The sequence below is a fragment of the Euwallacea similis genome, chromosome 27, assembly GCF_039881205.1.
Source record: "Euwallacea similis isolate ESF13 chromosome 27, ESF131.1, whole genome shotgun sequence".
In the NCBI taxonomy this organism is placed as follows: Eukaryota; Metazoa; Arthropoda; class Insecta; order Coleoptera; family Curculionidae; genus Euwallacea; species Euwallacea similis.
In genome coordinates, this window is record NC_089635.1 from 2307609 (window position 1) to 2331908 (window position 24300).

The 24300-nt window shown below is 34.1% G+C and overlaps 1 protein-coding gene across 4 annotated transcripts in view; it reads right to left on the reverse strand.

The window, feature by feature from the left end:
• The window catches only part of LOC136417243 (lachesin-like), an 87809-nt gene that overhangs the window by 13462 nt on the left and 50047 nt on the right, over positions 1-24300 (reverse strand). For all 4 annotated transcript variants that reach the window (XM_066402837.1, XM_066402833.1, XM_066402835.1 and 1 more), the window contains exons 2-7: positions 19594-19700; positions 9924-10131; positions 8917-9078; positions 5889-6017; positions 4299-4473; positions 4057-4166 (exon numbers count right to left, since the gene is read on the reverse strand). In XM_066402837.1, coding sequence (XP_066258934.1) covers positions 4057-4166; positions 4299-4473; positions 5889-6017; positions 8917-9078; positions 9924-10131; positions 19594-19700 — 891 coding nt within the window. The remainder of the gene's footprint in view (positions 1-4056; positions 4167-4298; positions 4474-5888; positions 6018-8916; positions 9079-9923; positions 10132-19593; positions 19701-24300) is intronic.

Consider the following 24300-nt stretch of genomic DNA (forward strand, 5'->3'; position numbering starts at 1 on the left):
TATTATATAAAACAAAATCGAAATTCCTACAATATATGCTCAAATTATGCTGTAGTAACAATTTGGCAATGACTCTGTCGTTCCTCGAACTCTTGTATGCATTTATCTAGTGTTGCTTTTGTTATTAATTTTAATACTATTTGAATTATTAGACGTACATCGTCTAAATTTTCTGAACTGTTTTTGTAAACGGAACCTTTTAAGTGGCCTAACAAAAAAAATCAAGGGGCATAAGATCTGGAAATTGTGATGGCCATTATATTATGCCTGTTCTAACGATTCATTTCTTAGGGAAAATCTCATCAAGATACACTCTCACAGCGATAGCATAATGAGGTAGTGCACCATCTTGTTGGAACCAAATATTATTGGCTACTTGTTCCCCATTTTCTGTAGGAAAAATTGCGGCGATTGATGGCACTATTTCGTTTTGCAATAAGTGCAAGTTAACACATTGTTTAAGTTCCCCTTTATGAAAAATGGACCGATAAACTAATGATCGATTATATCCAACCATACATTAAGTTTTTGGGGATGTTGTGTATGCAGAATCTGTTTTCAATAAAGATTATCTGTAGACCAGTACCGACAATTATGTTTATGAATAGATCAATTTAAGCAAAATGTTGCTTCATCCGAAAGTTAAATTCTAGAAAAGAATCTATTATCCCGAATGCCTTTTTTTTGCATCAATTCAAAAAATTTCATCCTGCAATCAAAATTTCCAAGGGTCAACTCTTGGGTTAGGGAAATTTTGTATGGATGAAATTTTTCTCGCTTTAAAAAATTGCTTACTGATTTTGCGGATACATCAAATTCATCGGCAAGTTTGCTGGTAGACTGTATGGAGTTTTCATCGACAAACTCACTTCTATCAATAGGTCGGTCGGGATACTTCTCATTAAATATGAGACACGAATTTTCTTAAGTTCTTTTACGATCTCCATACCGTAAAAACATAAAAATTTCAATTCTTTGCTTCTCATATAAAAGATTTCATATTCTAAGAGTGGTAGATACCTAATAACTGAATTCAATTACCAATAAATTCTATGAAAACTAAAATATTTTGTATCTAAAAAACTATTTACATTGAAAACGATTTAGAATTTCTACGTCTTATTATCATTTTTTCATTCTCTTTCAAAGTGAAATAATAATGGATTGTCTATTTAGGAAGCACAGATTAAAACTTTTAATCTTTTTAGGATATAAACTTTGTTCTATTTTCTTAAAGAAACTGTAGACCAAATTTTAGTATACCGGGGTATCCCTTAACGAATTACCTTTCATTTGATATACTACAAAAGGTTCCTTTTCATTTAAAAATAAAAAGTTAGTAGGGATACAAAATTTTAATAACAAAAATAATGCATTAAATACCTTTCTTTTAATAAAATTACACCTGTTTAAGCATTTTTTTAATATTGGGTTTATGAAAGTTATAAACGTATTTCAATACTTTTTACAACCTCTGTATAAAAATAAATATTTAATTGAAGAAATCCCTATTTCTACAGTAATTTTTTTGCTACGATTGTTCCATATTATGACTGTCCATTCTATAAGTTTGGGGTTATTATCATATATAAAACCAAAAAATCAAACTCAATATTACTTCTAAAGCATCGGGCGATTTTACTGAAACATGCTGCAAGAGATGGCGGAACGTGAACAAAAGCAAATTTCGTAAAGATTTATTCTAATTGTTCACTCCAATATCGCAGAGAAGGAATAGAAAAGAACTTTAAATATATGAGGCAAAGTGTTAAGGGAAAACAATGATCTTCTCTTGTTCTTCCAGAGCGCAGATTCATTCTGTTAATCAATATTGATTAAAATGATTTATTCATTGAGTTTTTGATTTAAGAATAGTAGCATTAAGAATTTACGTTTCTCCACAAAGTATCGATTTTTAATATTGTATTGTATCGATGAAAGCTGTAGCGATATAATCGATATATCACTATGAAAATAGCGACACGATAAATATCAAATAATTCAATCCTAGAAACTTTAGAAAAGAAAATCAAACGTCAAAATCAGATTTTTACATAGTGAATTTGCTAGTAGAATACACTAATTCCACATCCCATTGAAATCTTGAATCTCGATCGGTTAGTAGACGAGTACTTTGGTATCCCAAGTTGGTAAGTGTGATGTATCCTTATTTGTCTCACAAATGGCACAAGGAAAGTAATATACCAATTTGAGATGTCAAATACCTATTAATATCAATCGTCGGTCGAAATCAACCGAATCCTCAAACTTTAATACACGTCGAACGATATAATATTTAATTAATTGTATCGATACGACATATAACACGTATTAATACAAAATATCGAATATCAGACTTAAATGTATCGAAACATCAAAGTATCGTATCCTATTGAATATCCCTACTTGGCTCTATCATTTACTAACATAAGAGCATTAAAAATATGAAGTGTTATTATATTATTGAACATACCAATAAAAAAACACTTTAATATGTTTATGAATTCACTGTGGTCAATTTTTATTTGGTCAATTTAACCTTAAGTCAATTGAATTTATGAATTCAGATTTATCCGGGTTAAATCAAAATTATTTTGAAATTTATTCAGAACTTTAATTCACCTCTGGCCAAGAGGCATCCTCAATATATCTCTATAGTCCGTCATTCTCAGCAATTTCTGCGCAGTATATCCTAAATCTATCTTAAAGTTTTAAAATTATTTGAAGGTAATTTCAGATTGGTATTTTGAGGAGCTTTAAGTTCTGAACTTGTTGAGATAAAAGAAATCACTTATTATTATTTTTATATACGCTATGCTATTTTTAATTCGTTAAGCTCCTCTGTAAGAAGTCGATGACAGGAAATAAAATCCGCAAATTTACCCACATCTCATCATTAATCTCACGCAAACAGGAAATCATTGATACACACCTATTGTGTGTAAGGTCAATCGATATTTTTGTCGGTTCATTAGTCTTAGGGAAAGACAGAAAAACATTGATTCCAAACCAAACGGAAACAAAACCGTGGATGTGCTTGCAATAGGGAGGTCTTGTGTTACGTTTCAAAGTAATATTATTTTATTAAAATATACCAAGCTCTTCTCTAAAGGTATCGCCATAACTCTATTGTGCAATGGCATACGCGAAAAGTTTTAATCTATATTAGAAGTTTGAAAGTTTGCACGAAATCAGACGGGTAAAGATTTCAATAGGACAGATCAATTTATAGAGTGGAGCTAACTTCTAAATAATTCGGCAAGTTGAATGCAGCCTTTGTTCCTTCCACTTCAGTTGAGCGTGTATTGTCATATTCTGTTTCGGGATTATATGTGGGTATTATAAGAGAAAGTTCAGATCGGATGTAACTAAGCCAATTAGAGTTTCAAATCATTAAGCATTTAATGCATTCTTGAGCGAACCTTTCCGGAGGAAAATTGTAGTAACGTTTGACAAGAAATGATAAATTTCGAGCCAAAGGACCATTTTATTGAGCCAAACGACCCGGAAATTATTTTAAAACTCCAATCATTAGAGATTGAGTTGAAACTCTAGTTTCTAGTATCTGGAAAAGCGGAGTATAGTATGTCCAGTTTTAGCTTGATGAAGATGGATGTATTTCGCTCCAATATGTTATCCGAATTTGTTTCAGGTTAACAGCTTTGTGCCTCGACTATTAATGGAACAAACTTTCCAGTAAAGGTATAGGTTAAAGTTTTGTCTATAATTTAGGATTCAGGCTAACCAAATATCCAATCAAGATCATTTTTCTGCTGAATACATTCGAAATGTACTGTTTTTATATGCACTGCATAAATTATTTTTGAATATAGAAATGCTAGTAACTGAAACTCCTTGAAAATACTTAAGCATCACATTTTAGTCGTGTATGCATTGAATTCTAGAATACAAAGGAGCCTCTTCGATAGAAAGGCTTATCAACCATCTAAGTCAACAAACCGTAAACTGCTTGTTCTATGCTTCTAATACTGTTTTAAAGAGGAAAAACAGAAAACGACTAGACAAATTACGTATTTGTAGGAGAATTTTATTTACCGTAGAGTCTGATGGAGCCTTCGGTTTCCCCGAGGGAATTTTTCGAGATGCACCGATAGTTGCCGAAGTCGGTCGCCTGGAGGTTTCGGACAGTCAATTTCATGTGTGCCCTGAAACAGAATTCAGGAATTATTAATGCTCCAAAATTGGATTTTTCGCCAGAGAGGAGCAACACAAGTATTGCTTTTCGAGTATATTATTAATATTCGTAAATTTGTTCAACTGATTAGTTCGTGTCTTACATGTAGCTGTTCTCGGTCAACTCAGCGCCATATTTTTTTGTGGGTAGTAACATGACGTTCTCTCGCACCCAGTAGCTGATTGCTTTAGGATAAGCTTCGGTGTGGCAATCCAAAGTCACGTCTGTCCCTGCTGGAGCTCCAACTAGCTGATTTGGCACCCATATCATTGGTGGAACTAAAAATAACGCTTTATCAGTTTCACCAATGGAATCCAAGATGTCCTGAAACAGGATATATTTATTTCAGACATCTCATTCAACGATAATTTCCATACTATAGATTCACCATACTAAACGCTAAATATCGCCGCTCTGTATTTTAAACAGCCTTCGATAAGCATTATTTAAAATATATAGGATGTTCCACACAAGCAGCATGTATCATCTTAGAGCATAGTTGCAGTTGAAGCTTTCGCTCTAACTGAAATGCCAAAGTGGATTCGAACGGTGACACGTTATTGGGACACCCTGTACTTTAATTTTGCTTAAAAATTTGTGTTATTGTTGAGGAACGTCTAGTCCAACATCTTATACGCGTTGCCACATGTTTAGATTTTAATTTGCCCAAACTAAATGCTTAATATGTAAATCATGTGTCTGCTCAATCATGCAGGGAATGGTTAAATTACTTTTAAAAGCTCGCGTTGGTATTTATTTTAGAAGCATACCCTAAAAATAAATCGAGGGGCCTGAGGATATTTGTTACCCGTTGAACGTTTCCTTAAACCTTAAAAAGCATGTGTTCATAGAGAAATTACCTGTCTGGCAACCGCTTTGGTAGATATAAAATAGAAATCATTTTTGTTGCTGTTAAGGTAAAAGGCAATTTATTTTGTTTTCCACATATTTTCTGCCGGGGAAACGTATATTTTCCGGACATATTCCTACAGTGAGCCGCACGACGGCGGCCGCCATCTTGAGCCCGTTATATTTGTGACATCTTGTAGCTATTCATTTCTCAGCGGGTTATGTTTATATCTCATATCTGTCACCCGAAAAACAAGTTATACTGAGGGAGTGTTGTGTCACGGCAACTCAGGGCTTTTTATGGTACTGTTTAATATAACAGAGTGTTTATTAAGATAAGTGGAATACCCGTCGAAGGAAAGGCACTTACAGAAAAAATCTCACAATGTTTTTTGATAGACGCCCCGTACATCATCTTATATCTCTACTCCTCCAAAAAATTATGAAGCCGTCTTTTGCAACAGCACAAGAACTACTAACTTACAAAATATAATTCCCATTTAAGCCTGGGTAAGGGTGCAGTGTCTTTCAGCTTTAAGAAAAAAATTCCTCCCTCGAGTCGGAGCAAGATTAAAAGGGATTTTCACTGAGACCACAAGCAAATTAGAGGATTCGTGAAGACTTTAACTTTACCTCAGGTAACAGGAAGGTCCAGCAAAAGCTGCTGACATAAAACTCTTGCTCAAACAGTGCTCTACAGAAAAATAAGTAAATTTGTTCGGAATAAGATATCGCTTCATATTTAAAATATTTAGAGGGCCGTGTTTTCCCTTGTGCAGACCCATGCGATTATGGGACACATAAAACAATAAATAAAGGTATAAAGCAGCGAGAAGGTACTTACATTCTACATCTACAACCACCCTTTTGCTGACAGACGGCGGCACTGCGTTTGTGGCTATACAGAGGTAAACTCCCATCTCTGTCCTACTTATGCGTGTTAGATTCAGATGTTCTCCCTCGAAAATGGTCACTGTAACAATGTAATTTCAGCTAGAGAATTTTATTGCTCAACACTGCGACAGGAATGTGTTTATTTTGTTATTAAGATTACTCTTGTTGGAGTGTTTCGTATTTCCTGTTTTTCGAGCACGTTGCTTTGGGTCTGTTTGTTTTTTGAGGGGGTTAAAGGTATTGTATGCCTAGCTGTGCAAAGGAGTTTTTAGTTCCCCTAATCGTTACCTCTTTTACTATGACTTGTAAGGAAGAAATGTGGCACTGAAACCGAGTTTACACAGAATTAGATTATTTGAATCTCATTACGGTCTAACTAGAACTTCTCAGCGGTTTCTTTATTTGCTCACTTCCGCTTAAAAATTTAATAATAAAAACAATGCAATCCAATGTTTTCTGCCACAAGGTGAAAACAAAAAGTTTGAAAAAGAGCGCGAAGCAAAAAACGAACAAATTTTTCTTACTTCAACTCAAGTTGCGGGAATTATGCAAAACATCAAAGAACTGTATTAGTCTTTTCAACTTTAAAGCTACTAATCCATAAAAAAACCTCTCCGGGAACAATTTGAACTTACGGCATTAAAACATTAAGAACTTTTAAAGTAACTTTTTCTTCGGAATCCTTTGAAGTCATTAAAAATGGAGTGTAAAAACGACTCATATTAATTAATTATCCATGCAAGTCACCAAAGTTTATGACAAAGAAGTTTGGGGGGGCTTTAATAATAGGCCGTTTTTTTGTTACTTAACTTACGAGGGGCGGACATATTTTCAATGCTTCAAAATTTACTTTATTTCATTAGACGTAGGATTTAAGGAAAACAATAACTCTTCCGAAGAGAATTGAAACAATGAAAGATTTAATTCAACCTGAAATTCAGGGCGAGTTAAATGTAAAAAAGTGAAGGTTTGTGATGATAAAAACTGAATATGGCAATACTTATTTCGTATATAATTTAAATAAAAGCTGAAATTTTCGTTGTATTCGTCGTTGAAGGGATTTTCCTTCCTCGTGCATTTCAAAATCGAGTTTCCCTTAGCCCAGAATGCTGGGTTTGTATTGTTTATAAGTGAAAGCGAATATAAAACTACCTTGCATAATATGTAATACGTCAATATAATTTGAGATTCTGCAAATATTGAATATTTGTAGTATACAGGGTACTCAGTATTTTGTACCAGGGCTTCAACGCATGGCAAAATAATATATTTTAATGCTAATCCATATTTGCGCACATATGCTTATTTTTTGAGACGTACACAGTAAAATGTGTTTGAATTATCCATGTAACATTATCATTTTTTTGTATGTCGCAATATGTGATAATAAATATGTAGAAGTTTTTTTTTTTTGGTTTCATTTGAGAAACCGGAAAATAAGTGAATTCAGATTCAGTGGTACTGTCGGAGTCATTTCTTTGCTTCTCGCTCGAAGCAATGCAAACGTGGAGTTGTAATACACTGTATCCGCGAGAAACACAGACAAAAGAATATTATAGATTTACCAAGTGAAAATATTAAAATGCGTCGGAGTAACATTAGGAACGTTTTCCATATTTAGCGTTATAATATTTTAAAGACAGCAAAAGTAGAAAGGCAAATAACGAATTCACTACTACTCGACCGCTCTTCTGCCCTTCTATCTCTTAACTACTTGTTCTTGGTTCCTTTCTTAACTTTCCCCGCTCGGATGGTCCTTAAGACCCAAGGGGAGTACCTGCTAGTCCCTGTTTTCCATGGACAAATCCCACACGTGGGCACTTAATTATGTCGGTAGTAGTGACCTCGTTTGACAATGCTTTATCTTCAAGATGGCTTTGTCAGCCTGCCCCTCATCTATTATCGGTTCCAATGGTACAATTCTAACTTAAGGACTAATAAATATCCAACATATATTTATATATATATTTTTTTTTAATTCATTTGTTACTCATCTTTTAAGTATTTTCACATATATCGCGGTATCCCTTCGTGAATGTGTTTTGAGATATTCTGGATAGCCTTACCCTACTGTTATACATCACCATTGATTCACAATTCTTGTTCACACACATCAACAGCCTTCATAAATGCTGGAATCGCTTCGTAACTAAATCAAAACCGACATGGAAGGCGACAGTTTTGACAAAAATAAATTCTTTTTCCAAATACATAAAATTATGCAAGCAAAACTTGAGCGAATTTTTAACTTCAGAAAGTTCCAGTAATTGCTCTCGGAAAAGTTACCTATCAAAGTCATTCCGAGATTACGCCACATTAATTCATGCATTGGTTTCTTGCCTCCAATAATAAGCAACCAAAATAGAAAAAGTTACAATCCAATAACAGACTTCTTATAAACTTATAGCGGAGTAGTTTCCTTCATTTGCAATGCAAAGCGTCGCTCGCTTAGTGCTGCCACGTTTTCTGATAGGAATGGGCTATCTTGGAGTCGCTCATTTAAAGTCTTGTATACGCAAATCTACTTTTTTCTCCCTATTTTCCCACTGCTCACCCTACACTTAATTTCCAAAAAATCAAGTGATACTTGTAACGAAGTAATCTAAAATAATCTAAACAAAAAAGATATAGAAAAACCACATTCTTAACTCATGTTTATTCCACCTTCCATTTTACTATTATTTCCAATCTCAATAAACACAAAAAGTTTCAAAAAGTTTAGAGACGTTTTCATCCAAGAAGCTTAGCGAGGCTTTGGAAGATATGATGTTAGAAAGGTGCTACAGACTTAAATGGGCTTTTCTGTGGCAATCGCAAATGTTTAGTATTTGTTGAACGTTAGGTTAGCCAATTGACTTGTTCGCATTAAACCGGGAATTTGGTTTTCGTTGTTTCATTATTGATTGGCACCACTATAAACACCAACCGTGTATTCTGATTAAGCGAGGTGTTGCGTTACTGAGATGTAACGAGCTTACCTTTCTTCTTCCTGTCGACACTTATTTCTTGATTATCTCCTCTCCTCCACATAATCTTAGGGGTTGGAAAACCCTCAGCCTTACAAGTCAAACTCACATTTTGATTTTCCCTCACTGCTACGCTTGATGGAGTACTCAAACTATCGATTATATTGGGTGGCACTAAAACATAAAAAAAATTAAGATGGTAGCACGTTTTACAAATAAGATTTAAAAGCTTAAACGATTCGGAACGCAATTCTCCATTTTTCTATTGACTCATTATTTCTGTCCGGAACAATGGATTTCAGGTTAGGGCTGCCAATCATCGACTTTAAATCGAAAGGTTTGAAATGTCGGTGAATGGTTGAAGGAATTTAACGCATCAGGTGTTTAATTACCCTATCGAGGAGTCGTAATATGTTGATGCATGTCATACCCTACCCGATTTTTTAAAAATCTTTTTCAGGGAATAATTAAAATTGGAATTTAATTACGACTAATTGCCATGGAGTTAGTGGCACATGATTGTTCCTGGAAAAATAGTAGCAAACAATAGAAGTAAATTTCTTTCAAATTCGTTCGTTTTTATGGCAAATTGCAGTTCAGTAGACCCAGATCACAACTTTCTTCAAAGATGCAATTAAATATTTCTAATTGTGAAACAAAAAAAATGTTTTTGAATATCTGGGTATCACATAAGTAGGAATTTTCCGTGTTGAACAGACCTAGAAAACAGCCTGGCTGTTTGTGATCTAACTTACTCCATTACCATGAATTAATGAAATTGTAGTGATTTCATCAGCAACTGTTGCTGGCAGAAAATAGGCTGCAGTTAGGGAAAAACAGAACAGAAGAAGCCGAAAATGTAATTGGGCCGGTATGCTAATTGTTGAGATACATCATGGTAACCTGCACTTGCTTCTACCATCGCTAAAGTAAATATTGGGGACCTATCTAATTATGTAATTCTTATTTATTACAGTGTTAACAGTAACAAAAAAGGAAACATATCTTTCCACACTTACCCACTACTTGCAAATAGCCCACTTGACTAATCATAGGATTAGTATTAACTTGACACATATAATACCCTCGGTCTTCTTTATGAACATTATTTACATGTAGCAGCCATGTTTTAGCATTGTCATGTGACACGCTGAAACGTGGTATCCGACTGATCACGTGTCGATGAATAGTGAGGATCATCTGTCTGTCAATGTGAATCCATGCTACCTGGAATTGGACGAAAAAGGTTTAAACATACCGTATTTTATTGCTTTCTTAATGAAACTTTTGAGAGTGTTTACGCGATTTCACGCAAGACCGGATAAAAGATTTATTATGTCTTATAAAGCAAATATAGGAAAGCAATAATCCCTTGGCCGGGGGAGTGTGTTTTAGTGAGTATCATATTATATTGCTGCGGACTGTGTTCATTTATTGTTTACTTAAGAGTTTAGAAACAAGTAAATGAGAAAATTTTCTCTTTGTTGTATCTATAATTTGACCTTTTTAAAACCAGAAATATGGCATCCTAATGCCGCATTAGCATACCAAAATCCAGTGTGTTTATCTGTTTGCATTTAGCGGCGGGTCTGATATACACATTCAATTAGACCCTGAGGCCGCAAACATTTAAATTCCTTCCCGACGTAATAAAAACTAATGCCTGGATTTGGGAGGATAATCATTGCAAATTGTAAAGTTCTATGGGAAAATAGATATATAGAGAGGATTGTTTAACTTTGCTAATGATACTGCAACCTCTACGGAAGGAGTTTTTGAAATAGAAAATGATGAGAACGATGCTGCTAATGGATCCATGTAGAGATTAGTTGTCTTTTCCCTGCTCGATTTCCAATCAGAAATTATAAGTGAAATGTCACTAAAATCTTCTATTATAAGCATCTAGCTGATCTCAGATAACATCGAGGGGTTTACCCGGTTATAATGATAATGCGTATAGTTAACAACGGATGACGTAAACTGATTAGAAACGACTGACTGGAGCATAGATTTTGCCTTAGTCTCCTAAACTGGCTATTTTATTATCCATTCAACATGCATGATTTAGAACAACGGGTGCACATTTGATTTGGCTTTGCTGGTATACCAGATCCTGCTCAATGCAGCATATGAATTATTGTTTTCTCCTAACCAAATCAGGAAATAATGAAAAACCAATTTGTTAAAAGTGAACAAAATGCACTTAGAAAATAAAATATATAAGTTCTATTTCACGGTAACAGTGTAACTATCAAGAAAAATTTTCGAGTGCCCGATTATAGGAAAATATCCTTCGACGAAAAGTCTGTTTATGGATAGCACATGGAACACAGAAAAGGTAATCTGAAAAATTGGTTTTGAAGTATTTGTCTTCAAGCTCCTTTTTGCCGCTTTAGATCGTTGAATCGAGGAGCAGAGAACACATTCGAATACTTTTATATTGACAAGACGCGCCACATCTAGACAGATAAGTTAATTTTTTCCTAAGATGGGCCAATTTTTCTATTCTCGTTTACTCCTAAATGTCACGCTTAACTGCTGCATGATTTTTGTGAAAGCCATTACTCAAAAGTTTACCAGTTTGTATTGCAAACTCCATCTTACAGATTTCTCTAGAGAGCGTGTGTGTTATATTTATTAGGTGACTAAGATGTTTATTGCGTACGATTATTATGAGTCATGAATAGCATTTTAGAAAGGACAAGTAAATATTGTTGGTTCAAAATTCACCTGTACTTGTAAGACACTCGGATCCGTACAGTTTTAGTCCACTGATTAATGTTCAATACTATCGACATACGATTATTGCACAACTACCCTAAATATTCTAAAAAAAAGCAAAAAAATTCGTTTGAAAGCACAATATTTGTCGAGTCAATAGATAGGAAATAAACGACAATTGTTAAACGTAATATAAAAAGGCGATCAAGGATAAGAATTTTCTAATAATTCAGCAGCATGGTATTTGATACTCCTCAAAACTACTTCTTTATACAAATTATAAATAACGGTGACCTGACGGCTTATGTTGACTTTAAAGGTGGATACGACATACAGGAACATGTTTTGTAAGATAGCACCTCTAATGGTTTGAAATGATTCTAAACATATACAATAAGTTACACAGGCAACACTTATCACGAACCATATTAATGCAAATATTGCCAAAAATCATATCAAAAGCATCGTAACCCACGTTAGAGTTCAGAAAGCCGCCTCTAGTGAAAATAATACACTCAGTGGTTCATTTACAACTCCCGTCATCCAGAGCGTTTTGAAAGATCTGAGAGCAGGAAAGGCAGCTGCTCTGGACTAAATATATGCAGAATTTCTTAAGCACTGCCGACCGCGTACAGTCCAGTGGCTCACGAAGTTCTATAACAACATCCTCGAAACTGGAGCACTCCTAAGTCTTTTCAAAAAATCCAAGATCGTAGCTATCCTGAGGCCCGGAAAATATGGAAATCACGTTTCGGTCTACTGCCCGATAACACTTCTTAGCGCATATTCTAAGCTATTGCAGATACTTATTCTCAACACTCTGTCTCGACATTTCGAACTATTAAGTAATATGCTGGCTGATCGACAAATCGATGTTCCGTTAAACGAGCAAGAGAACTTATATTCGAATTCAAAAACCTCTGTTGTTACTCAGGTACTGATTTCGAATAATCGGTCGAATACCGAAAGTAGTCGCGATCAAAGTAGTCGATTATTACAATAGGTCAATTATCTAATCATCGATTTCATCCAAGCGTACAACGTATGACATTAAAGATATTGAATATAATATTTTTTTCAAAATGCTTAAATTTCCGACAATGTGCTTAAGCTCTTTATTGAGTAGAGTTGTTAATTCGAAGCTCCTGAATTTTTTAAAGGCTGAGGATCACGTTCACAATAAAAACCAGCCAGCATATGAACATTTAACTTAAGTGTATTCAAATCTACAATATGAAATATATCTTAGAAACAGCGCAAGCTCCTTTCGGGACGGCACTGTACAAACACGCTAGCTTTAAAGACAGAAACACACGGCTTTAGTTCTGGAATTATTAGGGAATAGAAGTAGTTTTAGGTATATAAAAGACCTGTTGTTTCTAAGGAATAAGTTAGATTGTCGTATTACAAAATGGAGTCTAATAAATCTATAGAACTATAAGCGGTTGAAGATTTTAATAATGATAAGAAGTGGAATATTAGTAGGCCATTGTAATGGTGTTTACTTGTTGATCAATTAAATGGTGATTAGGTTAAATGCATGCTAGTTTTTAATTGAGCTTTGAGAAAATAGTATAGTTAGTACATACATAGATGCCCGTAGGAAAATATCGTATTTAACATGTGCGAAAGAGTCTTTACCACACTGAATTCCTGACCGAAGGCCGCTTCGCGTAGTTCGGTCATCTGCAATTAGCGTGCATTATCACTTTCCGCACTTGTGAGGAAAACAACTATTATGTGGTAAATGTCATGTGGTAACAGAAACATTTTTTTATAACATTTATGTATGATAATATTTATTATTATAAAATAGGTGAAAGAATAGGTATCAAATTGAAACTAAAGTCAAATAAAACTTGTGTACGTAATACGAAGTTTGTAACTAAAAAGGTTATGTAACATATCCTACACATTTTCCATACTTTCAGTTATTAAATCGCAGGCTATTTAACGGCACTATGCTCAAGTTTGAATGGCTGTTTTAAATATCTTCTCTAAGAGCTTTAAGAGGTTTACAATGGTAATCGGGATACTTCTGTTATTGTATCTAATTGCGCAGACTAGACATAATAAAATATCAAATTAGACATTCAACCCATTAAAATTCAAATGCTCCCACCAAACTTTAAAAGGTTAAATTAATAAATAATAAGGACTGGAACTGATAGTATCGCAACACTTAATAGAACAAAGATTTGCTTAGCCCCAAACTTGGCAATTCCAAGATTATATCCGCGGATCGGTAAATTATAACCAGAGACGTTGAATTTACTAAAGGGGGAAGAAAACGGTTAATGTTTACGCCAAATTATTCTTAATGCTGGAGTACAAAACAGCTATTTCTTTGTTTATGCAAATACCCGTCAAAATGGCTGTGTTAAACACATATCATTAAATTCTATCTGATTTTAATTAACAGAGGAAAAAGTGTAAGGAAATTTTAAAGCAATAATGTATAAAATAGTAATTTTCATTAATATTAAGACAGACAGACGAGTTTAGCTTTAAAGGAGCAGGTTTGCTTAAAGTTCGTAATACAATCTCCTCCAAGCGGTAGTTATGGCAAATTTTTCAGTTAGTCCACATCACGCGAGTCATGATTTTTTCATTAAAAGTTTTCTGTTATGTCCAAACAAGGCAATTTTGTCTTACAAAGGTTTCAGGCCTTATAAAATTTCTCCTTGAAGAGCTTTCTTTACATAATACTCAACCCTTTCCCTCTGATATAAATCTAATAAACGCACCGAAGCAGTGCAAATTTTTAATAATTCTCGACAGGCTCTTCGTTCATTATAAACTTGTGGTGTTTGACAAGTATATGTCATTGTTTATAAATAATAAAATTTGTTATTCTATAAGCCACAAAAAATAATAGCGCTGCTGGAAACGTAGACGCGTATAATAGAATGCTTTACAGTCGATTAAGCTAAAATTTTTGCAGTCCATGAAGTACATTCCCGAAAAGCCACAAAAATTATTGATGCGTTTCACTAATATTGTTGAATGAGTTTACCTAACAATTTTCATGCAACGTTTCACACAGTTTTCGATTAATTTTCGCAATTAGCAATATTAAAACTACTGTTATTAATAAATTTAAAAGTATTTATAACTCGCTTAGAGAAATAAAACATCTTCATAGTAAAACAATGTGATTGTGCAAACACAAACAAATGTTCCCCTAACAATTAATTTCGAAGTATTAATTCCCAATATCGAAACTTTAAGAAACACAGCACGCTCTTTGGGCCCGCTGATTAAAAGACACCGAAAGAGTTACCGACTGCTATTGAAAATAAAATAGCTAAATTTTAATTGAATTCCAAACAAACCCCCATTAAAAAGGATTGAGGAAAATGACAAATTCTGTTTAATACACATCTGGAATGAATTATTAAACTCAACCGGGGAGATTACTTTGTGTTTACACCCCATCTCTTAAAATTAGTAGGGCAAAAAGAGAGGGGCTGAAAATTAACCTCCTTTATTGCATTTAGATTTCGTCTGAGATAAAGTTCAACAAACGGAAAAGGATAATGAGCTAGCTAGTGTTTTAATAAAGAAAGTCAGATTTGAAATCTGTTGTTTTAAGGACGTATTAATGCTTATTTATTAGGATTCTTCAACATACAAATTTCATTTCGAGATCGATATTTATTTACAGAGACGTCGATGGTTGAATGTCATTAACTTAAAATTGCAATTCAGCCAGTTTAAATATCTGAAAAATTCTGAAATTACTAAGGCTCTAACTTACCCAGACACATCTACACACATAATTAATTCAATACTTTAAAAAGAATTAATGCAATTTACTTTTCAACAAAATTAGTATGATTAATATTTGTATACCATTTTTAGGCAGGTCGAGAAAGGTATTCTTCTCGAATACATGCGTAAAGGAGAGCATTGTTGGGTAGCGGGTATTATAGCAATAATTTTGCTGTACAATAGAAGCTAGTAGAGCTAGAGAAGGGTAGCGTCATAGCTTTAACAAAGTAATAGCAATGTTTATTATATCCTAAATAATGATGAAAGGGCTTAAAGAGGATTCAAAATCTTAAACAACCTCTAATTTAAAAGGAAATGTAGATTTTTACTTTCTGAGGAGTAGTTTGAAATAATAAAGCCTCATAACAGTACCAAAATGAAACCATCTATTGGAAATATCTTAAAAACAAATTGCCCTTAAGCTTGATAAAGAACTCTTAAACTCCTCGTTGTGAAGTGTTGTTGTGAAGAAATCGCTTAGATGAGACTTGATCGTCGACTATTGCTTTTAAATTGAAATTTATGAAAGTCTAGATAGGTGTGTTGCTATTAAAGATGAAGTGTTCATTACTTGGTGAACAAGGCTTTATTACTTGCTTGCTTTACGCTGTGGAAGGATACAATTTTTGTGAAATATGTTATTAACCTCTCTGCTCCTTTATCTGTCAGCTAGTCGCAGTTTTCGTAAAAATGCCTTTTAAAAGGTGTTTCTGACATCTCAATGTCTATATTTCGATGCGAAATCCGATAATTGGGACAGCGGTGGTCCATCGAGAGAGGCCCGCCTTTTTCGATTTGACGTAATCAAATAAGAAGGGCGTAAAATAGTTCTGTATAGATTCAATATAACTTGGTAAAAATTCACCTAAAATTTCATATCATAGCTAACAATACACAATACACTATCGCGTACAACATAACTTACGCCAGCCAGATGGCATTGGAAACAAAGATTGCCTGGATATTTTTGTTTATACTCGGGAACAAGAAGGAAAGTTGGTAGCATCTATTGAAAAAGTTTTTTCTAATATTTGCCGTCATTCTATAAGGCCATAAATTACCAAAAGGAGACCACATGCTGCTCTGGGGCTATTGAAATAAATATCCCAGCAACAGTTGTTTCGACATTTGTAAATCGCATCCCTCTAGGAGTTTTATTGTTCGAAAAACACAGTGGGAAAAGTTGTCGAGGGTGTATTGAACGTATCTCTAGTCATAATTATTAAAACAGAAACATTGTCTTATATCTAGTGTTAAAAAGAGAAGTTAAAAAGGCTTACGCCGTGCCTCGTAATCTCTTGTTTGTATAGCGCTCACTGAAACGAGCAGAGTTTTTTGTTTTATTTGTACTTCCTAGAAGATAGACAAAGATAACTAAGCTGAATACATGAGAGCCTTCGAAAAGGCTTTTGTTATTAAGTATTTTATTAGAGCGAGTATAGCTGCACCTTGGCACTTTGTAAAGGGGCGACAATGCAGACGCCATTGAGGGGAAACAACAGCTGTTTCTTACGCGTTATAGCCCAAAGTGCAATATGAGGATAAAGCGTGACACCTAATCTGCTCTACGGCCTGGGATGCTCTTGGCTCAAGTCCAACACGTATCGTAAACAGTAAATCTTAAACATAATGTGGTTATTTAAGTTTTCTACTGCTTAAAGTTGCATCTAAAGTAAGTTTACACAGCAAGTTATGGCTTCTATACTTTCAGCTTTGCAATTTTTAACTCTTTTTCAGGGCTCGACTTAAACGAAAGTGACTTGTCAAAGCACATAAATAGAAACTTGGGGTAGTTTTATTAAGTACAGAAATATTTTCTATTCGATAAATTCTACAAATTGATTTTTTAACATTGACATCGGTATCGAATTTCATAGTAAAGAAGGCAATATTTCTGCAATTACCAAAGTTCAATAATTTCTGGGCTTGGTTGGGTGTGGATAAATGCATACATATACCATAGAGTGCGAGCTGAGGGATGTGTTGTAAATTAATTTTTGGACGACAGAAATATATTATAGTAAGCTCAAAGATGGGTGCAACACAAACGTATAACGTGATATTCCGAGCTATTAATGGAATTTAGTGTTTATATTAAATTTTGATCTGCCTTATTAATAAATCATCAGAACATTTGTCAACAACCATAAAAAACAATGAACTGTTATTGTTTCTGTTTGTTTTCTTGAACAGAACGGTGCAGAGTCGGTAATATGCGATGTATTGAAATATAGTATTCAAGCACAATTCCTATATTTCAGTATTTTAGAATAATGGATATGAAATCCTCTCCAAAGAGGAATTACGGGGAGGTGTCGTGGGCTTTCCTAAAAGAGTCGCAAGATTGCACGATGCTGACGCTACAGTTTTTCATCTGGCTGTCATTGCCACCCTACTTGCCCTGTTTCGATATCTACATGTCACATATCCATATGGCACGGTTTTGGATATAATCCACATATTATATGTTAATAACATTCAAGTCAAAAGATACATATTTTGACTTACATACAGTAAAGTAGACGAACCACAATTAATTCTTGACTTCTAAAATGAATTTCTCTCAGGAGGAACTGACAGAAATTGTGGTTTTCTTTCGCGAAAGCTAAAGGCACCCAGTTCCAATCCCAAGAAGTTACGCTCAAAAGCATCTCGAAAGAAGACACCCCAAACCGACCAGCTTTAAAACTAGGCGCCAATTTCTATTTCCATATTACATCATTTGCAAAATGAAGTCGTTACACTAACTTGTTTTCTCAGAATTTAAAAAATTCTCTAAAATTTAGGATGTTCTCTAAAATGTGATGATAAAAAGTTTAGTTTCGTGCATAATTTCATAAAAAGGTATTTGTCATAGCACTCCAAATAGCAATCCCACAAACTCTCACAATAATTGTGAAATTGTTATTAAACACACATTATCTTTTTGTATGTTAAACATATTGAATTACATAGCAAACAAGACAATATAATATATTCAACAATTAATATTGAAGCATTAAGGCATACACCACATGTGATTCATGCTGAGTGATGAATTGGAAATTACTATTTAGACGATACAAAATTAATATATTTCGCTGAAGCAGAGGTGCGAATATAAATATTTACTCTGATGTTATAGTATCTTTACGTTAAATATATTATATGTTTATACATGTATGTTTGCTAATGTTTGTTTTGCATCTTCCAGTAAACGCAAAATTACTACAACAAATGTATACAACTAAATATAGTATATAGAGGAACAAATGTAGAGAAAATTTACGTGTATTGGCAATTTCTGGGGGAACAATTCAGATCGAGTTATTAGCCATCATTATCATTAAAGTCAAAATCTTTGCATCTCATTGCGAGTCAGTTCCTTTGACTATATCTAAACATAGACTAACTAATAAATCAGAATTGGCGTATATATTCAATGCAGAGGATACGTTTCAGCATTTTCCTTTATTCGAATTGATCTATTCTATAGCAGAAATGCAGCGGAACGGTCTGAAAATCTTTTGTCAAAGCTGATTTAAAGAAACTATCATTGTTTAATAGAATCATTTAGCTGCAGCATCAAACCGAATAAATGTACCTTTTCTGGAACAGTCTATGTAGTTTACGATCAACTCCTTTTCGTGCAGAGCCAATTTAAAGCAAGGGAAATTCATTTGATTAATGCCTCCTTTTTCAAGAAGAAAACTGGCCATCAATTCGGTAAATTGCTTTAATTTAATTTTACCAAGAAATATCGTTTAGTATAGTAATCACAATTTTCGGTATATTTTTCCGCAAAGAAACCCGCCTTATTACTACAGCTATTTCGTCTGTCATTTGATGTAATATATATATACGTGCAATGCAGACCAAATTGTATTCATAAAATTTCACGGAGATAAGGAGTATAAATTTGAAGATTTCATACAGAGCCAATTGCGGTTTTACACTTTATTATACCATGATTCTAAAAATTGTATTCGGAAGAAAATTTCATTTTGGTGATCTGCTTTTGGGATTTCATTTCTTTTTCGAAACGAATGTTTTGTTCGTTATTTTTATCTTATACAATTCGTGACATCTCCTTATGGCTGCGAAAATTTATAGAGTGAGTTTTAGCTAGTAGACTGAAAGTTTGGTCTTTCCCCTCTCTGGAGAACTTATGATTTTAAGCAAACTCTTCCAAGTTAGGATTGTTAACACACTTACCTTATATGTGCCAAGATTTTCAACTACACATGGGAGACTGGCGTCTCTTCCTAATGCTACTGTCACATTTGGAATGGGTTCTACGAAACGTGGACCATCCGTAAGAGCTGCAAGACATACACTGAATTAGTCAACATAATAGTTAATCGTAATGAAAAACGTAATTCAGTTTTCATATAGATTCAAGGAAACGCGCAGTATATCTAAGACCGCGATTATCAAGACCGGCAGTTTTAACTGCCGCTATTATTGTCTTCCCTCGAGCTTATTAATTATCACAAATCATGACGAATGGAAGAAATTTACCCTCAGACATGAAAAACAGACTGACGAATGACCTGCAATAAAACTGTGCTTTTATCTTTTCGCACTCCACATTTGAAGCTGCAGCTAGGCAGTGTCGAGTTGCTAATGAATCAATTAATATGTATTCAGTCTTAATTACTCTACTTGCTTTTCAGACAACAAGAGTAAATTAGATTTTATTATCAGGATCTAGACTTTTGTCATCCACTTACCTCAACGACGTCATATTTCTTGGTTCCCTAAGAATGTTTTACTTACACTGAGTAATATAAGGATATTTGCCCTATGATCGATTACCTTGAACTCGGATACTTTCGATTATCGAATTTTCTGTCGAATAAAAAAGATCATCTTTTCTATTATTGTGTATTCTTTGGATTCTGGAAAACCAAGGAACTCAGATCTGATTTTCTTCTTTTCTGATCTGATTTTCTTCCAACTACACATTTTCACTCCATTCCAAGTAGACATAGCTAACTCTTCCCATTTTCGAGACACACTATAACCGAATATTCGTAAATTTTTCTTGGATAGGTAGAAAGATGTTTATACTAAAACAAATTTAAATGCATAGCTCTCTACCGTGAAAGTAGTGGAATCACAACTGACGAAAAGAATTTAATACATATCATCAGAAAGTCGAAGAAAAATGCAAAACTCCACCCTCTAGTGGCATTCTTCCCCTCTAGATCCCTTTCAAAGTCGACATTTTAGCATTTTGATCTATATGGTATTGACACTTAGGAAATTGATATTTCGAAAACTGGCTCAAAAACCAAATTGTGAAAATTTTAGAAAAAAATCAATTACTTAGAATTCACGGCTCATTAGGTGGCATTAACAAATATGATCAGAAAACTTAAGAAAATTGAAAAACTTTTCTTCCCCTTCAGAAACATCTCAAATTGGATATTTTTACCACTTTAAGCGGGAGCTCTTCATTTTGAGCACAATATCTTAAAAACGGTAGCAGCTATTAAATTATCTATTATACTCATCGAAAAAAAAGAAAATGCCCATTTTTGAACTTACTATCTGTCTATACAATAAAAGGCTTAACAATAAGAGGAGTAATTTTTCTTATACAGAGTGACACAAATTCGTGTCTAATTGTGGGGACTTCTCTCGCATTCGAATAATTTATAATTTTCATTCGAATTCTAAGAAAAATCAAAACTGGCAGTACCAATATTTCAGAACTAACTGAGATTTTTTTTTACGACAAAGCGAAACTAGAATAAACAAAAGCAAGTATTATTGCAGTCATGTTTGAAAATAGTATACGCCTGGCTAATATTAATTGATTTATTATTATCGCAATATCGCTAGATCTATCTACCCAAAGGACGAGAGAAGGCAAAAAACCACAATTTTATTGCCGGCTATATATCAACCTGAATTTTTCACCTGAGAGATAATTTGGGATAACCCTCAGGATTTATGGTAATTAAAAACTTATAAATTGCCTAGTCCCGTACCAGCGATGTGATGATATTTAGTTTTCATTGATTCGAAATTATTATCGGATATTTCTGATCAGAGCGTGATGAGTGTTTCGTTGGGAGATTATAACTGATAACCCAAATCAAATCCTAAGGCATTAATGTTTCCAAAATGGTAATTGGCATTTTAGGATTTCAACCTATGCTGCAAAATGACGCTGCTGTTATAGGCGTAAATTATGGATGCATATAACTGTAACGTCGATTCCAGAAATGTGAAAAGGAAGCTAAAATTATAATATGCAGATTAAAATTAATAATATATCTAAGATTGACTATAATAATTATTTAAATTGTATTATTTTGTACGGGCATTGTATTGTTGGGTTATGAATAATGTTTGAACGTCTAAAATATATCAAACAGATTAGGTCTAAATTAGTTTTAGAAGTTTTTAGTGTTATACTAAATTTTGCATTTCCATACCTGTAGGGAAAATTTTGTATTTTGATATGTTTTGAGGTCAATACAACTGAAAATGGTATTCAGACTATTTTAGAATGAGAAATCACGATTTATAAATGGTTCTTTTCTTAAAACAGCTTTGAATTTAGAAAAATCCTCAAAAATACCAAATTCTTTATTAAATTGGAAAAAGTATGAGTGAAATTGTCGTAGACCGAACACGTGAATTACCGAAAAGTCGATTGTTAGAAAGCATTTGAAACCTAATATATCGAATACTTTCATAAAGAACGAGCTCAATTCTGTACTCTGGGGAGTAGAACGTTTTCTGTCGAATGACGTCAAAATGACGTGAGGTTGTTAAACTTGAACATGCCGGCGTTGTGTTGATAGGCTATTTTGGCATCATTCCCCGAGAACGTTTTACTCGTCAGAATTTAGAATAGCAGTCCAACTTTCGAATACATTTCGTTTTCAATGTATTTTTTTTGTTCAACAGGAACACGAGCAAGAAACTAACTTTTTCGAAAATTTGAAAAATTCTTGATTAACCTGATATATTTTTAGACCGACCGAATAAATAGAAAAATAAGAACTAGCTCAATTCAAGAAATATAGGATTTTTTTGAATATTTCCGGAATTAGTACAAATTTTCTGAACTTTAAAACGTCGTTCTGTTGAGCATAAAAATACGCGAATTTGCCCTAACTTAACCAATTTCACATCTCTTACGATTGGCGAGATCCGAATGGTGAAGAGCGCATTTGAATATGCCTGTAGATCTGGTAGAGAAAATTATTTTTATTTAAGGTTTAGAGAACTGCAAATTGAAATTTTTACTGCATGGCGCATGCCCGATTGCCAAGAGGGTCACATAGTAATATGATGTGATGAGTTCTATGAAATTTATCCACATAAATGCCCTTAATTACCAAATTTTTAATGTTTGTTTTTGCTAGGAGTTGCCATCTTTCAAAAATAAAATCTAAAATTTTTGCTAAAACCGAATTTTAATGGTTTTGAAATGACTTTTCCATCGGTTTCAACTAGCAGAAACAGCTGTATCATTTGGTTTGATGTAATTGACTTAACATGGAATTTGCCGACTTCGGCATTATGAATCGAATGGTTTTGGTGTTCACCCGGTAGAAGGAAACCTATTAATAGTAATTAGGTTATTCCTAATACGCTGAGCTGTGAGCACATTTGCTCTTAATAAAGTGTTTATTCTGCAGGCCCCGATAACGACATGGCTCGGTTTGACGCCTATAACAGCCTCGTACTGCTCGTATTATTATACGCATTAATGTTAATGGCACTCATTATTACCGCCCCAGAGGTTTATTAATTACCACAAATCGTGACGAATAGACCAAATTTTCTCTCAGGCGAGAAAAGCAGACTGACAAATGGCTGGCAATAAAATTGCGCTTTTTCCTTTTCGCACTCTGGATTTTGGGATGGAGCTTCCGGTATCGGGTTTGTTCATAAATCAATTAATATCTTCTCAGTCTTGATTTCGCTCGTTTACTTCGAAATAAGATCTAGTCGGGGATTATTCTCATTTGCAAGATAATCTCGTCTAAAGTAATGGATTCGTATGCATAAATCTTTTTGTCAGACGGTGCAGAATGGAGCGAAAATGTTCCTGGAATATTCTAAGTTGATATAAACGCGAGTTTACACCTCGGAAAAATAACCCTAGACAAAAAGTAGATAATTAAACGAAACTCTGAAATGTAATGAAACTACATTGTACGCTAACAATGCCAGGGAAACAAAACCATCAATGCAGTTCCTCATTATGAGTTCAGCTTGAGAGGGCTACTTCATTATATTCGAGGAGAAGGTAGGCAAAATTCTTTCGAATATTTTATGTTTTTCCCTTTTGATCAGAAGCAGATCGTGCCTTCGTTTTTGTCTAAAACACAAAGTGAACCCAATGGAAAATTACCTGTCATTATCGCCTCTTGCGCACAAAGTTACCTTCTGGAAAAGCCGCACAAAACACCTGTCTAAAGTTAAACAAACCACCGCCTAGATTTGAATGTTATGTTGGCAAATAGAAACAGTCGTCAAAAGTAGATGCAGAATAGTAAAACACGTAATGAAATTGCTGTTTACACAGTACGCAACAATAAAATAAGCGCTTCCGGCTGGAAACATATAGGAAAACATGTCTGCCTTCATTTCACTCACACAGTTAGCAGCCTACCTCGTATTCGAGGGTTCTCGTAATGTACTTTCTACATGGACATTGATATCTACTGTCCAAATATCGTTGCTTTGTACAGCTTCTAGGCTAGTTAAATTTGAACTCAACATTCCGGAATTCAAATAGGAATCTTCAATAAACTCTCCTAAGAAAGTTATGTAGGATAGCGTCCCTTGTAGATAGGCGTTACTTTTAAGCTGGATACATGTTAGATAGTAGGAATTAACTTTAAGATTGTCATACCCCTGGGGTACGACCCTGGTGGGCATTAGTCGGGG